The sequence below is a fragment of the Lissotriton vulgaris genome, chromosome 11 (assembly GCF_964263255.1).
Source record: "Lissotriton vulgaris chromosome 11, aLisVul1.2, whole genome shotgun sequence".
NCBI classification, from domain to species: Eukaryota; Metazoa; Chordata; class Amphibia; order Caudata; family Salamandridae; genus Lissotriton; species Lissotriton vulgaris.
This window is the reverse complement of record NC_141699.1, coordinates 954515507-954533955: the sequence shown is the minus strand read 5'-3', so window position 1 is coordinate 954533955 and position 18449 is coordinate 954515507. Positions and strand designations below refer to the sequence as shown.

The 18449-nt window shown below is 42.9% G+C and overlaps 1 protein-coding gene across 2 annotated transcripts in view; it reads left to right on the top strand.

Moving 5' to 3' along the window:
* Positions 1-14632, top strand: part of STRIT1 (small transmembrane regulator of ion transport 1) — a 93426-nt gene extending 78794 nt beyond the window's left edge. Inside the window, exons 1-3 of one of the 2 annotated variants that reach the window (XM_086944899.1) lie at positions 11980-12297; positions 14174-14272; positions 14381-14632. In XM_086944899.1, coding sequence (XP_086801025.1) covers positions 12062-12297; positions 14174-14272; positions 14381-14420 — 375 coding nt within the window. In that variant the 5' untranslated portion in view covers positions 11980-12061 and the 3' untranslated portion in view covers positions 14421-14632. Of the gene's footprint in view, positions 1-11979; positions 12298-14173; positions 14273-14380 lie in introns of those variants that run through there. The other variant, XM_086944900.1, reaches the window with a different exon arrangement.
* The last annotated feature ends 3817 nt before the right edge of the window (positions 14633-18449 follow it).

Genomic DNA, 18449 nt, shown 5'->3' with positions numbered 1-18449 from the left:
GGACCGCTGATCTGGGCGAATTGGATGACGCTGATTAGGTGGAGGGTATCCAGAGCCAGATTTTGGTCAGTTTAATATAGGTTTTAATATTCAAGGCCCCTCCGATACAAAATGGGTAGAGCAGACACACCACTATGCCTCCAGGGATGCAACCAGGCGGGCACCTTCTTTTATTTCACATGGGAGTGCACACTGATACAGGCCTTTTGGTGGGGTGTTGTTGTGAACCTTCGTGGAGAAATGAATCTCGAAACAGGATGATTTGAGGTAAGTTTAATTCTAATGCACAGCCTGGCATCTGACCACCTCGACAGTCCAGTGAAACTGCCAACTGTTGAGTGCCGTTAGCCTGACATTCGATAAAACAACAGAATGCAGAATGCAAAACATAAAATACTCACAAGACCGCTAAGAAGACCTCATAACACATCCTCTTCCTTACTAAACAAAACAAAACAACAACAAAGAGAAAGATGAATAAAACAAAATTTAAAAAGTAACATAATCTTTGAGATACATAGGCGGTCTACGAGCCCTATGCCCTACACTAACACTGCTACCACTCTCGGAATTGCTAACATCACTCATGCCCCATCCTGCGAATCATGAGAAAGCGTTTCACTGGACAGTTGAGAACAATCTTTGGAGAAAGTATCAGGAATAAACATGGCACCAGAACATTCATCATCCATTCCTCAGATGCTTGTCTGACACAAGATCTTTCTTTCTGATACAAAGCTACTCTCCGTAAATTCCACCTCTCACCTCCTTCAACAACAACAAAGAACTTAACCACGCTGACAACACAAAAAGGTCCCTTAAATGTGTTCAAACCAGCTTTGGTTCTGCCAGACTTCAATTTAACCCAATCACCTTAGCACAAACATCATCAGGAAAACTTTCACCTCCAGAACGCACCCAATCCTTCAACCATGCAGATACTAATTTGGAACCTGGAAGGCGTCCTCGCATCAGTTGAAAAGGTGACCTTTGCGTAACATTTTGAATGGTAGTGCGATATGACCAAATCATCTCCTCAACAAGTCGCCTGAGAGACAAATCTTTGCCTAAGGCAAGTTGAATTGTGCCTTTTATTAATCTATTCAACCTTTCTACAATACAGTTGCGCATGGGAATATAAAGAGAAGTACAAGAATGTTCAATTCCCCACTTTTCAAAAAAACATCTCATCTCATTAGAAGTTAACAGTGTGCCATTATCAGTCAAAATCATATGTGGAACACCTTCTTGCAAAAAGAGATCCCCTAACACTTCAATAGTAGACTTAGTTTGATATCTTTCATGAGTTAAACACACAGCCATTGTTAGTGAACATCAACAACAACAGCAAAATGCATGTCACCAGGTAATACAGAGAGAGGACCTATAAAATCCAAACAAATGTTGAACCATGGTTTCCGTGGATCAGTGATTTGACCCATATTACTTTGACTGCCAACTTTCAATCTTTTCTCACTCTCTTTGCAACAATTACAGGATTCTACCCAACTTTTAATATGATGGTCCATTCCCGGCCACCAAAACTCTTGCTTAATCCTTCTGATGGTCATCCCTTGGCCTAAATGTCCTTCATGTGCTAGTTTAAAAATGTGTAGTCTTAAACCACAAGGCGGCACAAAACGATCTCCTCTCATTACTACATCAGTACCAGACACAGACAATTCATCTAGCAGTTTCCAAAACGGTCTAACCGGAAAAGACACCATACTCTCCTGGGAAGCACCCTTCCTTATCAACAATATAACTTCTTTTAAAGTGGAATCCAATTGCATTTCACTCATCCACTGAGCTTTAGAAAAAGCTCCCAAAGAGCATTCACGAACATCATTCACTGAAGATACAGCCTCCTCAGTGTCCAAGCTGTCCGCAAGAGTTTCATCAACACTCTCCTAATTCACTGACATCTGAGATAAACAGTCTGCTTGCACATTTTTCCAACCCTGGATAAATACAATGTCATAAAGATACTCTTGCAATCTAGCTGCAAATCTGGCTAGGCATGCAGAGCCTTTCCCTGCTCCACCAGCCGACAAAATCTTCATTAAAGGCTTGTCTTGAGTTCTCAAAACAAATTTCATTCCCCTCAAAAACACTCTTAAATGCTCAACACCCCACACTGCAGCAAGTGCTTCACACTCTATTGCTGAATAGTTTATTTTAGCCTGAGTAAGAGTCCTGGAAGCAAGTGCAATGGTCTGCTCAACACCACGTTGTAACTGTGAGAATACAACTCCAATTCATGTAAGACTAGCATCCACAGTCAGATAAGATTTGCCCGTTGGATCAAAAGGAGACAAATTCCCAGCATTACAAATATCATTCTTAATGCGCTGGAAAGATTCTTCCTGCAGTCGTTCCCACACAAACATATTACCTTTACGTAATAAAACTCTCAAAGGCTCATAAATGTCCGCAAACCCTGTAACAAATTTTGAATAATATTCAACCAGGCCCAAATAGGACCTGAGTTGATCTTTGTCTTTAGGTGGAGGGGCCTTTTTGATAGCATCTAACAAATTCCTCTTGGGGAAATACCACCACTAGAAATGGTGTAGCCTAGGTACTCAATCTGTTCTGTTAGAAATACACACTTATCTTTGTTGACTGTTAAACCAGTGTTTTCCAATTTCCACAATAGTTGACATAAAATAGCATTGTGTTCATTAACAGTCTTCCCCGACACCAGAATGTCATCTTGGAAATAGACTACGCCTGATAACCTTTCAAACATATTAGACATCATACGTTGGAAAAGACTTGCAGCAGAGGCCAGGCCAAATGGCATACGAGTGAATTGAAATGTGCCCTCTCTTGTAATGAAGGCGGTAAGTGGTTTGAACTCAGTGTGCAATCTGATTTGATGGTACGCACTTCTTAGATCTATTTTCGAAAAGTACCTACCGCCACCTACAGATTGCAACAATTCATTGATATTGGGGAGGGGAAAGGTATCAGTAACTATGTCACGGTCAAGTGACCTAAGGTCAATGCAAAATCTTAAACAACAATCAGATTTAAGCGTCAAAACAACTGGAGAAATCCATGGGGATGCTTCAACTGGCTCAATAACTTTAGATTTTAATAAGTCCTGCAGCAAGTCTTTGAGACCTTGTCTTACAGACAAAGGTACTTTCCTAAGCTTAAGTCGAACCGGAGTTGCATTGGGTTTTAAAATAATTTTGTGGAGATAATGTTTAACACAGCCCAATTTATCTTCAAAAACTCCATGGGAATCATTGAGAATATCACCAATCTGCACTTCATCATCAACCACCATGATAAGATTGGGTGCCCTAGGAATAATGATAATATGCAAATCAAATTGGTACATCCAACGTGAAATAGGTGGACCATCTTTGGCAATGTATACTGTTGTAAATGAAAGATGACTCCACAAGCAGGTAAGTGAAGTAATGGCTTTAATGCAGCACAGGTATAGGTAGGTCAGCCCCCGTCCAACCAGAGCTCCAACTACCAACAGGGCGAAGGAGAACTCCAGAACCCAGAACACAAGGAGAGATCTAGAGTGCTGGCCCAAGGAAGAAGCAAAGCACTGTACAACATATCTCCCCCCTTTGCAAGGAAAGAAAACACAGGAAAAGGAAAGAAACATTAATGCACATAGTCATTCAAGTACATGGGTGGGCGACGGGAGCGAGAGCTCCTCAAACCGACATCAACCAAAGAAGAGGAAGGAGAAACAGGAGCACGAGGTACAGAAGCAGGAACAAGAGAGGCAGGAGCGGAATCAACCACAGAACCACTATGATATGTACATAAAGATGTGGAGGCATCGCCACCACCCACCTCCCCCCGTCCAGTTGGCAAGGGGATGGGAGAGGAAGGACCACCAGAGGACAGTAAATAACCATTACAACCATCAAGCTGAGTAGGAAACAGGTCATCAGAAGAAGAATCTTTACGTTTCTGGTAGAGTGCTACCCTCCGATAGTTCCAACTTTCACCATTGGCCAAGACAATGAAGTGAGGAAAAACCTTCTTGACTCTGTAGGGACCCCTAAACTTGCTAAGACCCTTAGCGAGTCTCCCCGGCTTAACCTTAACCAGGTCACCCACGGAGATGGGCAAGGGGGTACTGTCATGAATTAAGGGGACATCGCCACCAGAGCCCTTCAACCAAGCAGGGGTCAATTTAGTTACTGGTGTGCGACCACGCATTAGTTCAAAAGGAGACTTTTCACCACTCTTATTTGGTGTGGAGCGGTAAGCCCAGACCAGCTCCTGGACACGCTCATCTGAAAAACAACCAGTCTCTACAAACATCTGAATCACACCCTTAATGAGGCGATTCACTCTTTCACAAAGGCTATTACCCTGTGGGTTGTAAAGACTAGTCTTCTGATGCCTGATGCCACAATCATTAACAAAAGAAGTCATTCTCGAGGACGTGAGTTGAGTCCCATTGTCTGAAATGAGGACAGAAGGATACCCCTCGTTGATAAAAATACTCTTCAAAAACTTAATGGTGGCATCAGTAGTGATCTCTTTTACAAATTGTACACACAGCCATTTTGAAAAACAATCGATTAGAACAATTGCGAAACGATGATCAGTAGGTAGCTCACTCATGGGACCTATGAAGTCTATGCAGACACTATGCCAGGGAGTATTCTCAAAGACAATTTTATGTGTGGACTGAGAGCCCAAAACTTTGAGGCGCTTCTCGCCTTCCCTGCAGAAACTACACTTCAAAACACAATCAACTGCATCATTATCAATAGAGGGCCACCAAAAGTTCTGTTTGACACGGCGTTGAGTGAGACTTTGACCCAAGTGTCCCTCATGGGCCAAGTCTAGAATCCTCCTTCTTAATAGATTAGGAGGGACAAAGCGATCACCTCGCATCAAAACATCTTTTCCCTCTAAAGAAAGTTCATCCAAAATTTTCAAGAAGGGTCTGACTGAAGGACTAACAGTACTTTCCCTCCTTGTTCCATTAGAAACAAGACTGATAACAGCCTTCAAAGTCAGATCTTCTTCCATGCCCTTGGACCATTCATCACGGGAAAAAGAACCACCGCCCACCAACAAAACATCCTCCATCACGGCAACAGCAAGATCATCGGACGTGATCTCAGAACAACAACAAGTGGAAGGAATAGGGAGCCTAGACAGACAATCTGCTTGGATATTCTTCCACCCATGAACAAATTCGATCTCACACTGATAGTCCTGTAAGCGAGAGGCCAGTCTCGCCAACCTTGGAGAACCCTTACCAGCCCCACCAGGAGCTAGAACATTTAAAAGAGGTTTGTGGTCTGTACGCAGAACAAACTTGTAACCCCACAAGTAGGTTCGAAAGTAACTTGTTCCCCAGACTGCGGCAAGAGCCTCACGCTCTATTACGGAGTAGTTTGACTCAGAGGTGGACAGAGGCCTAGACGCGAATGCTATGGTCTTCTCAACACTACCATGTCTTTGTAAGAGAACTGCACCAAGGCCAATGGCACTGGCGTCAACCATCAGGATGGAGGACCGAGCAGTGTCAAAAGGGGTGTGGACATTTGCAGATTTAAGTTCCCCTTCGATCAACTTAAAGCAGGATTCGTGCTCAGCAGTCCAACAAAACTTGACCCCTTTTTTTAGTAAGGATCTCAGGGAAGCAGTCTTGGATGAGAAATCTCTTACAAATTTCGAATAAAACTCGATCAAGCCCATAAAGGACCGAAGTTGATCCTTATCAACTGGGGAGGGTGCTAGCTCAATGGCTTCAAGTAAGTTTTCCTTAGGTTTAATGCCTTCTTCCGACAAACAAAATCCTAAATACTCTATCTCTTTCAACAGAAAAGCACACTTCTCTTTTCTTAATGTTAAACCAGCCTCATCCACCCTAAGTAACACATCTTGTAAGATTTTATTGTGTTCTTGTAGAGAATCACCATAAATCAAGATGTCGTCTTGAAAATACAGCACCTTATCAAGACCCTTAAAAACTTCAGAGACAAGTCTCTGGAATATGCTAGCGGCTGAGACTAGCCCAAAGGGTAGCCTAGTGAATTGGAATGTGCCTTCACTGGTGATAAAAGCAGTTAAATGCTTTGAGCTATCATCCAGACAAATTTGATGGTAGGCGTGTTTAAGGTCCAACTTACTGACGAACCTTGCCCCTTTAAGGGTTGATACCAATTCACCAATGTTTGGTAGAGGGAAGACATCGGCTACAACACACTTATTTAGGGAACGAAGATCCACACAGAACCTGATCTTGTTGTCCGGTTTCTGCGAGATCACAACAGGCGAAACCCAAGGAGATGCTTCAATGGGTTCAATGATTCCCCCTTGGAGCATTTCCTCCAGGGTGAGCTTGACCTCATTCCGTAAAGCAAAGGGCACTCTCCTTACCTTGTGTTGAACAGGTAAACTGCCCTCCTTGAGAATTATGCGATGTGAGTAGCCTATAAGTTCACCTAACTGGTCCCTAAAAACGTTTCTATATTTGGCCAATATGTCCTCCAAGGATGAGGTCTCAACAATCGAAATGGGATTATCAGATCTAGGATCAACGACAATGTGCAGATCATATTGATGGTGACGACCTAAGATTGCTGGTCCATCCGTTGATATATATATATTTTACCATAGGCTGATCTGCCTTTGAAGTCAATCTTAGCTTCAAAGAAGCCTAGCATATCAATCTTTTCACCTTGGTAGCCAGACGGGAAGATGTCACACGTCTCTAGTACCCTTTCACCCCACACACTCTTCAATAGAGAAGAAGGAATTATGGTCCATTTTGAACCCGTGTCAACCATGAGAGAAATGATTTTCCCATCAATAACAAAGTCATCCTTAAAAGGATTACCTCTCTGGTTGCTACACGAACAAACCGTGTCAGACAAAACCAAAATTTTGTTAACATCACGTCTCAAATCATCACATTCATTAATGACTGTAATTCTTGAATTGTTCTTATTTCTACACATTTTTGCGAAGTGTCCTACCTTACCACAACGCAGACACTCTTTGTTGTTTGCAAAACAAAATTTCCCATCAGAAGAATGAGAAAAACTACCACACCTAGAGCACATTTTTTGACTATTTTTGCTAAAAGATGACTGTAACACATTCTTTTTCTGAAGAACATATCTTTTTTTCCTAACAATTGCAATGGCTGTAGCTTCATCATCGCTGTTATCACTAAGCATATTCTTATTGGAGACTTCCGCCACTTTAGTCTCAAGACCACTTTTCTGCAGTTCCTTCATACACTTTTCGCTTTCTTCCACGACCTTAGCTAGTTCCTAGGCATCTTTCAATGTTGGATTCTTGGCCGCCCACAAGCGTTCTTGAACTTTTCTATTGTTGGCTTGGACAACTAACTGGTCTCTAATTAATTCGTCCGCCATCTGGCCAAAGTTACATTTAATCGATAATTCGCGCAGTCTTGCTACAAATTCATCAATGCTTTCATCAGCCAATTGCTTATTTTTATAAAATTTATATCTCTGAAGAATAAGGTTCTCTTCCTTGCCAAAACGAATTTCTAACCTTGTTACTGCCTCTTTAAATTCATCTAGATCAGCTTGTGACCCTGCAGGTAGCACTTGTGGTAAATATCTGAAAAGGCGCTGTCCTTCTTTACCCAAAGTGGTCATTAATAGCGCTTTTTTACGTTTGGGTGAATAGTCCTCTCCATCTAGGGCTTCAATATAGTTATTGAACATGACTATCCAGTCCTCCCAGGCTATAGGTGGATTGCCTGGCTCTGATAAAAATTGAGGAGGAAGGGCGACATTAATTGATTGAGCCATGGATAGAGGAACTTCTATAACGACCACAAATGGAGTAAAGGGCAGAATAAAGTTCACCACACAGTAAGGAGCAGATACGTTTTTAAATGTGTGCTTACTTCAACACGTAGTGAAGATCCAATGGCAAGTAACGATATTGTACGCGCTCCGCGCTGATCGTATCCCTGGAAACAGTCAACACTAGAGAAGGATACTTTTAAAATGGCCGATTACGTCGTGCGTGTAACTGACACGTCAGACGTTCTTGACAGTGAGAGTCTACGCGCAAGGAGGCTGCGCTTGAGAAACGCTACTCACGTTGCTATGCGTTTCCGTGACGCTAGTCGTGTTGAGCGGGATTGGTGACGCTGGAGACGCTGCCGCCTGAGTTGGTGATGACGCTGCCGCCTGCGTGATGATGCTGCTGCTTGTGTTGTAGTGATGTGTTCGTATTAGACAGCAACTCACCAGGGTTCTGAGACGTTGGAGAGTATGACGTCAATCACCGCCAGGAAGAAAATGACCATAGAGGCAGGAAACTCCACGAAGGACTATTTTTATTTTTGATAAAATAGTCACCGCCAGCACTGAAGACGATGTCTGCGTCCTCGCTGTCCACACGGGGTTCTTGAGGGGCTCTTGAGCTCTACCGCACTGTAATGGTTTCCTTGGCTGCAGCAACACACGGAGAGGCAATGGTCGGACGCTCCACCAGTCCTCGTCGCCAAATGTTGTAAATGAAAGATGACTCCACAAGCAGGTAAGTGAAGTAATGGCTTTAATGCAGCACAGGTATAGGTAGGTCAACCCCCCGTCCAACCAGAGCTCCAACTGCCAACAGGGCAAAGGAGAACTCCAGAACCCAGAACACAAGGAGAGATCTAGAGTGCTGGCCCAAGGAAGAAGCAAAGCACTGTACAACATATACCTTCCCCTCAACGCTCCTAGTGCCAGAAGTAATAGTGCCAAACATATAACCTAGAATATCAATGGTCTGACCTTGATAACCGACCGGACTAATGTCTTTTTTGGATAGAGAAACACCTTCTCACACTGAAGTGAACAACATTTCAGGAATTATCGTGAACAAGGAGCCTGAGTCTACCATAAGAGACACATTCTGCCTGCACACAATGAATTCCGCAGAAGGTCTTGTTAATCTACGAGCATCAGCATTGACTTCCCAAACAATACAATCAGTAACTTCTTCTACAACTAACACTGTATTAATGTTTAGTATAGAATCCGAGAATTGTTGTATGACATTAACTTTAGACTTGTTCTTGTCTAAACTCTCACTTTGTTTGCACATCCTAGAATAGTGTTCTTTACGACCACATTTCCTACAAATTTGGTCTAAGGCATAGCATTTCTTGAATCATCAAGAAGGGACAAGGGGAACCCATTAAATCGCTCGGGACCATGGGTAGCAAGTATTTATCAGAACAACAAGTGGTCCTGAGCATACAAGAATGAGGAAAACAATTGATATATATAGATCACAATGGAGTTCTATATAGTTCAGGATTCCTTGACCAGCCGGCCAGGGAATATTTATTGGTTCAATAAGTTTATGATCTCAAAAATACAACAAATAACCCAAGAAATAAGGGTTACATTGGGGCACAGTCCTGTGCCATACAAGGAGGAGAAAGGTGAGAGAGTAAAGGTAAGTGAAGAAAATTATCAGGCAAACAGAGTGAGCTTGCAGGTCACTGATATTAGTTATACATTAACAGTGTATCCTGGAGTCATTCATACAAACAATAGTATCGAGGAAATACATGTATGAATTACTCTAAGGTCGACGTTTCGATCCCTAGCTCGGGTATCACGGGATCATCATCAGGACAAGAAAAATAGTTTTGCCTGAACAAAGTTATTTACAACACCTAGTCGGTGGCTTGAAGTAGGATTAGCTTCAGTTGGGAAGGTCCTTTTTGGGTCACCCACGCGATTTGTTCTTCGTAGGTGAACCGTTCCGTTTCAGTTAATGAGACTACAGTATAGTCTATCTACTTGGAGCACAATTCTCTGGCTGGCCTCGGATGCCTTAAGGGCAGGATCGCCGTCCTCCAGAATCTTAGGATAGCGCCGAGTTAGGAGGTGCGGCCAGACGAATAACTGGTCCGCGGTTGGAGCAAACAATTCTCCGCAGGCGCCGGTCACTGGAGCTGCTCTCAATGGAACGCTCCATTGAGAGCAGCTATACTGTAGTCTCATTAACTGAAACGGACTTCTGTAAATCACCGATACCTCTCACCAAAATATGCAAGATAAACGCATAGGATCAGATGTCCCTGACTGACCAATTGCAAGACCCGTTATTTCGGTGCTCTACTACCTTGCAATCCAAAAGATTGGGCTTCACCCATATATCAATCCCGGCGCCCATACAGAATCCCCAATCCAACCGCATCTTAAGGAACGGTTCACCTACGAAGGACGAATCGCGTGGGTGACCCAAAAAGGACCTTCCCAACTGAAGCTAATCCTACTTCAAGCCACCGACTAGGTGTTGTAAATAACTTTGTTCAGGCAAAACTATTTTTCTTGTCCTGATGATGATCCCGTGATACCCGAGCTAGGGGTCGAAACGTCGACCTTAGAGTAATACATACATGTATTTCCTCGATACTATTGTTTGTATGAATGACTCCAGGATACACTGTTAATGTATAACTAATATCAGTGACCTGCAAGCTCACTCTGTTTGCCTGATAATTTTCTTCACTTACCTTTACTCTCTCACCTTTCTCCTCCTTGTATGGCACAGGACTGTGCCCCAATGTAACCCTTATTTCTTGGGTTATTTGTTGTATTTTTGAGATCATAAACTTATTGACCCAATAAATATTCCCTGGCCGGCTGGTCAAGGAATCCTGAACTATATAGAACTCCATTGTGATCTATATATATCAATTGTTTTCCTCATTCTCGTATGCTCAGGACCACTTGTTGTGTTGATAGCATTTCTTGAAATCACCAAGATGAAACTGACTACCACAACGCCACCACTCCTTCCCTTTGATCTTGGCAGGAAAATTTGAGGCAATATTATGTTTGTTAAATCCTTTAGCAACTGCATTAACATCAAAACAATCCTCTTTGACATCAAGTTCAATGTTACCAATCTGAGATGGATTTTTATCTCAACATTCTAAGTCCTTTATGAATTTTTGGAATTCCTCTATTACTTTAGCCATGTCTATAGCATCCTTTAAAGAAGGATCTTTCGAAGCCCAAAGCCTCTCTTGTATTTTCCTGTGACGACGAAATTGTACTATAAGCTGATCCCAAATTAGTTAATCAGTCATGTTTCCGAACCAACACTTTATGGAAAGTTCATGTGGTCTAGAAACAAAGTCATCAATGCTCTCATTCTCAGCTTGGGGTTGAGTATAAAATCTATACTTGGCCATAACTAAATTAACTTCTTTGGCAAACCTTGTTTCACGTCTCTTGAGCGCTTCTTCATATACATCGTCCATGGGATGACCATTAGGACCCATTGCTACAGGTAAGTATTTAAAAATTCACTGACCTTCACTACCCAGAGTACTGAGTGCTAATGCTTTATTCCTTTCAGGATGAAAGTTCTTACCATCAAGAGTAACAATATGATTATCCAAGCATTTCTACCCAATCTTCTCAATCTATGACAGGAGTGTCCAGAAGAGGGAGAAACATAGGAGGTGTAACAACATTAGAAATCAGGACGGATGTGATGGTGTGCAGTACTAAGGTAGCAGGGTAATGTAATAGTATACCTAAATAACATTACAAATACCAAATACCCAAAAATGTAGGAAGAAAAAAATAATTGCTTAATGGCTAATAAGTGTAAATGAAAATAAAACCAAAATCAGGAGTTTATACAGAGGTGTGCAAATTACTGTGAAGAGACTTGCACGAGCGTTGTATAAAAATTACCGTGAAGAAACTTCGAAAAAAATAAGGTGTGCAAATCACCGTGAAGGGACTTGCACCAGCGTTCAAAGTAGAAATTGCAAATAAAAGACAAAACTTTCCTTTGAAATCCAAACATTAAATACCTCTGGCTGCTGAAGGATTTCTGAAGCACAGCACTGTGAGAAAATGCGACTGAATGAGAATCCAAAATGGCGGTACGTCAATGACGAAGTACATTGCGCATACGCAAGTGAAAACGTTCACTATGCGTTCCAATGACGCGGTATGCGTTCCAGTGACGAGGGCTCAGCTAAAATGTTGAAGAGTTCGCAGGAGAGATCGCGACTCGCACCAGCACAGACGCGCAAATAGGATAAATGCAGAAACAGTACCTGAAGACCATGAAAGACAGCAGCCAAACCAGGAAACGTCGAAAACACAATCCAGAAGCCAGGAAACACTGGAGGAAACTGACAAGAAGCACACAGATGAGGCGATTGCTGATTACCAGGTTGTGCGATGAGTCCAGGGAAAACACAGCACGGCACAAGATCGTCACCAAAATTGTTGTGAAACTTCGTGGAGAAATGAATCTCGAAACAGGACGATTTGAGTAAGTATAATTCTGATGCACAACTTGGCATCTGACCAACTCGACAGTCCAGTGCAACTGCCAACTGCTGAGTGCCGTCAGCCTAACATTCGATAAAGCAACAGAATACAGAATGCAAAACATGCAATACTCATGAGACCGATAAGAAGACATCATAACAGGTGTCACTGCGTAATGTCCCAGGTTCTGTCTTCACCCATCCTCTTAGACGCTAAAAGGCTCCACCTTATGGTGTGGGATGAGGGAACCTAGTCGAAACACCAGAATGTCTGGCTGGTGCTGGAAACATGGGTGGCGAAGCACAATATTGCCCAGGCATGGGGCAAGAATATTCCCTCAGCACTCAAGACTGGGAATCAGGGGCCATATGTATGATCAATCTGATTTGCGATTCTGAAATAGCAAATTTTTAGAAATCGCTATTTTGAATCGCAAATTGGTATGTATGTACAAATTCAATTTTTTTTTTGCGAAATCTGGGGAGCCTGGTGTACCTTCAATGGATCCTGACCAGTGGCCCTGTTGTTCAAGGTGGAGGGAGGTTTCTTATGTGTTGTGTTTAAAATAATGATTCTCTTACGAAGTGTGCACTGGCCGTACAAGCAGCACCCTGATTGTAGTCTCGAACGCAGCTATCACATGTTGTACCTTCTTTCGCTAAACGTAAAATGTAAAGCAGTGTTCATGTCCTGTATAATCTGTATGATGAGTGCTAATTTCAATGTAAAGAGTTTTGTAGAAAAAAAAGTGACTCTGTTCTGGTGGTAAACATGGTGAGATTGGCGGCCATGTGGAGAATACTGGTGACGCATGGATGACAAGATGGAATAATGGTGATATACAGCTGCACAGAGAATACCTAAGACAGATGTGTATAATTAGGGATACTGGCACCCTATTGTATGATAAACTATTGTCACTCAGGACATTACCTCTGACACTAAGGAGGTTATTTACTATAGTCTTCCAATGCGGCCGTGTGGTACAATACAGCACAAAGTGATGCAAAGCATTGTGTTGATATACTTACCATTAAAAAGACACGTGGGAACAACACAAAAGTGTGCAGCAGCAAGCAAGCCCCCCACAACCCTAAATACATCTAGACCCAGGAGCTATGTTGACAGTTCCTCGTATCTCTGTGGATATTGTGTCATATTGTGAGCGTACAGCGAACTCTAATGTATTTTGAGAGAAGAAAATTCTGCCTGACATATAGATGTTGGGAGACTTGTAAATAGATTGTAGAGACACTCCAGGTGGAGACCCCTGGTATATGAAGTAACAACTGCAATATAGTTGTAAGTAGGTTTGGAGTTCATTTGAAATAGTTAGCGATGCGTAGTCTAGCTAGGGAGCTACAGAGGATCAAGATCCACCCCGTTCCGGAGGCGTAAAACAGACCCCTGCAGCCACTGCAGCGTGGAACCCCCAACACTTCAGGGGGCAGGGCATCCAGCCAAACGCCAATCATATTTGTGGTACATGGGGACATCAGTGGTCCCCTCACATTCTTCGAGGGAGCTTCTCCATTTTGTATCACTCCAGAATGGAGTCATTGATTTTAATGATGAAACAAAGGTTGCTGTTGGCCTACAAACTTTCTTTAGGATGAGAATGAAGCTGATTTGAAACTGCTGTGTAAGAGGGGAGAATTGCTTCATTCTAATACTGCCCCATGTGTATCCTCGGAAATGTAGGGTGATCTAAAGTCAGCACTATTGCTTAGGGGAATTAGTGAAGCACAGTGCCCATTATGTACCATGCTTTTGTAATACGACCTTGACCAATTGAAATATGTATTGCATGTTTTTCTGTACTTTTTCTGATCCCTCACGAGCTGCAGTATTACATACCAAATCTTATTTCTCTGTAGGGGAAGTCCCATACAAACAGTTTATTGTTCCTGCTCTGCTCATAACTGCCTGGATTGTGGGGTGTGCAATGATGGTGTATGTCATTTTCAGCTGACACAGTAAGTCAAATGGTACAGTGCAACATAAGTGGGAATTCATAAATCAAGAAACATGATCATTCTGTTACTTGTATGCTTTCTGATTTTAATATAATATTTGTTTTGTAGGAACGAAGACCTCAGAATGAAACAAAGAAGATGCATTTAGAATTTGTGCAATAATGTGTTGCAAGAGCTGTGTGTTAAGAAAGCTGTGTTTTATGTACAGTGAATAATATGATGTAATATAGTACATGAAGAAACTTTTGTTCATTTTTTATCAATGTATTCACCCATATGAGTGATAGAGCCTGTTGCAAGAATAACATCTGTAGGCAAGTTTCCAATTGTATTAAACAATAAAATAGTAAAAATAAAACACAGGCATGTGACTTAGAACGGTTGATATAGTAAGGAGAAAAGCATGAAATGCATGTTGTTGTTAATAAAACAAAAAAAAAACATGACTGTCAAATGATTACCCAGTAGGTCTGTGGCGATCGATGCAAAAATGTTTCCCTTACAACATCGTGATTTCCTGCATTGCTTTCATTAATGCTTTGCCTTCATAACCGAAGCTGACTTTCAGCAGCAAGCAATTGCTAATTAGGGGGCATATTTACGAGAAAATGTCGGAGCGCGTAGCTGCGCCAAAATTGACAGCGTCCTTCCCCGACATTTTCAAAATCCTGGGTTTTCTCTAGCAGTGTTGCTAAATGTAGCTTGATAGCGCCAACACAGGCACCCTTGCACCATACGAAACTTTAGCAGTCCACAACAGCTGAAATTTCCCCGGGTGAATATGCGTGGAAGATACTGATATATTTGATACTGGGCACTGGGATCCTGACACATATGGAATTTGGTTGATAAACACCAAATTCCATATACTAGTTTCATTTTCCAATGGGGAGCAAGAGGGTGTTTACTGCACCCAATAAATACCTTGTGCCTCGTGTGCTGGTAGCGTGTGGAAGAGGTGTGGCACAGCAGCCAGGGTGCCTGACTTCGTACCAGCGGGTTCACGGTTCGATCCCCGACACCGGTGGCAGGTTAGCCCAGCACCGTGTGACTCTGGGCAATAGCTAGCTTCATCTTCCTGAGGTCCCATAGCACCATGACACCTCTCCGGAGGTAGCTGTGCGCTTTACAAATGCTGTTATTTCATATTTAATATTTACTGAGGCCCTGATTATAAGTGGTTTGTTGACAAAGTACTATTTACTTCACCTCATAAATAGCAATACCTCAGGCTACGTTATCTATCAGGTGCAATACATAGAGACTATTATGAGCAATTGGAAAACAACATGCAGATGTTGGTGTTTAACCCGTTGCATGCTTGTGACGGAACCGCTCCGTCACAAGCCACGGGTGAGCTGTGCTTGTGACGGAACGGTTCCGTCACGGACCGCTCGCCGCGCCTGCGCGGCGCTGATTTCGCGCCTGCGCTGACGCTTTAATGGGCGGGCGGGTTCGTGGCGGAACTGTTCCGTCACAAGCACAGCTCACCCGCGAGCCGTGATGGAGCGGTTCCGTCACTAGTATGGAGCCGCCACGCGGCCGCCCCACCACCTTAGCGCCGCAGCGAAGGGGTCAATGCACCAACATCCGCATGATACAGTATATACCATATACTTTTCCCCTGTTAATATCTGCAGGTCAAACGAGTACAAATTTTACATGGTTGAGGTATTTAACACATTTGATAATTAGCAGATGCCTTAAATAGAACCAAACTTTTGACAGCTGCGCAAACAAGGGTTTACTCAGGGGGTTGGAAAACAACTAAGGGGTCTATTACGATGGTGGGCGGACAAAGTTTGCCTGCCACCATAACGGAATGTGGGACCATCCGCAAGGGGTGCAGCGGTCCCACATCTGCAATCAGGATGACACCGCCACTGTGGCGGTGGCATCCCCTATTCCGAGCATTGTGGAGGGCGGTGCTCACAGCACCACCCGCCACAATGCTGGGAATGTACGCTGTGCATTTGCATGCACAAGGTGACAGGCACAGTGCGGTGTCTGCCACTTTGTCCATGCCATTGCTGGGGTGTACCATAGGTACCCCCCATCCCCCCAACTACCTGGGGGCCCACTACGGGCCCCCGTTGCCAAAGACTGCATGTTTTTCCATGGTGGCAACGCTGCCATGGAAAGGCACATCTCCGCCTGCATTCTGATATGGATGGCGGTGTCTTGCAGACATCGCCACCATGTTAGATCCCTTTTCCGCCCAGTTGACTCGTCGAGGGGTGGAAATGCAGTGGACGGTCTTTCCGTCCGCCATGGATCCCCCAGCTATAATAATATGGCAGGAGGTCATTTATGCGTGGATAGGTGACTACCGTCGGCCTGGCGTGGTTAGATTGGTTACCTGGCAATTCATCCTCTGGAGTGGATGGGTGGGAGAGGGATACCTGTGGAATCACCAATAGCACTGTCTGGGAAAAGTCCCTAACCCTTCAAAGTCTGGCCTCCTTTTTGTCTGATCCCATTTAGGCTTTCCCCAGGAGTACACTCCAAGGGAGTTGAGCACAAGCCTCTAAAATGGGTGACATTACAGATGGATTCAATGCTTTGGAACCAAGCTCTTCCCTGTCTATAACCCTCTTCAGTTAGTTGCTCAATAGGAAATCAATATATATTGTCATTACTTTTCTGTAAATAAAACGCAGATTTTGAGTTTAAAGCCTTATGCAAATTAAAGTATCCTATGTGAGCAAGTGAAGCATGCCAGAAGAAATGTAGCATAGAAATTCCATTAATCATGGAAAATACATAGAATTAGAGGAGACAGAGCTTGAAAATTAGGAGGTTTAGTGCATGAGCTGAGAGCAAAGGTTCCCAGAAAGGTTCCACATTAAACTGCCACGGGTAAATGTACTAGTATTCACTCACTATAGTGCAGCAACCAAAGTTGCGGTTTTACATTGCGTGAAAGGGGGAGAGGAGAATAGTGCCATGTCTCCAAAGCTATGGTGCGCTGCTATTTTGTCTTAGTGATGGAGCACTTTCTGGCGGCCGAGTGCCATGCACCATAGTGCAAATGTGTGCATGTCAGTTTAGCTTAAGTTTTGATCTGAAGGGCACCCTTCAGTACAAAATGCTATGCTCAGACTAAATTAAATGCTTTTCCACTTTGTATGTGTGAGTACATGCAAATGTACAGAATCAGCCTTTGTTAATTATATAACAGGACTTGCCCGTGTTTTTTAAACTCCCCTACCATATGTCCAATTTCAGTCCTAGTACATACTCCACTATAAACAGATTCATACACGCAACACATTTCAACATCATCTCAAACCATTACTGATGACATACCAATTAAAAAAGTCAAAGATGACCAAGCCATCTCAATAATGCTCACTGAATCATGCTTGGTATTGGACATGCCTTATACGGAGTGGATGTCAGCCCACAGAAAAAATGAGATGCACTTTTAAGCACTAAGGGCCATATGTATGAAGCCTTTTGTGATTCGCAAAGGGCGAAATTTGCAGAATTTCGGCCTTTGCGAATCGCAAACGGCCTTTTTGCATGTTTTGGGATGTATGAAACATTCCCAAAATAAGGAATTGCAAACTTGTGCAATTCCTTATTTTGCCATAGTATTTAGGGAATCGCAATTTTGCGATTCCTTAAATGCTATGTATGTAGCATTTTTGGCTAGCGAATTTTGGTTAAGGAATCGCAAATTACCACCAACTTGTAGTTGGTGGTAATTTGCGATTTCTTGTAAATATGCACAATTGTGCATTTGTGAGGGTGGCATATGACGCACATACATACCCATTGGGCATGTATGTGCGCCATATGCACACACATGTAATTTACAGGGGTGCAGCAGGGTGTCCTTGAGACACCCCTGCACCCTTGCAAAAATTCTCAAATTGCGATTAGCAATTAGCGAATTCGCAATTTGAGAATTATTTGGAAATCATTCCTATGGGCCTCCTTGCCCATAGGAATGCATTGGAAAACATTCCTTAATTGCGAATTCGCAAAATGCGAATTCGCAATTAAGGAAGCTTAAGGAATCGCAAAATAAATGCTATTTTGTTCATACATACCATTTTGCATTTCCTAAATAGCGATTCCTTAAAATTCGCTATTTAGGAAATGCAAAATATTTTGATGATACATATGGCCCTTACAGCTAGATTCATGATAGTCCCGTTTTGCAAGTCCT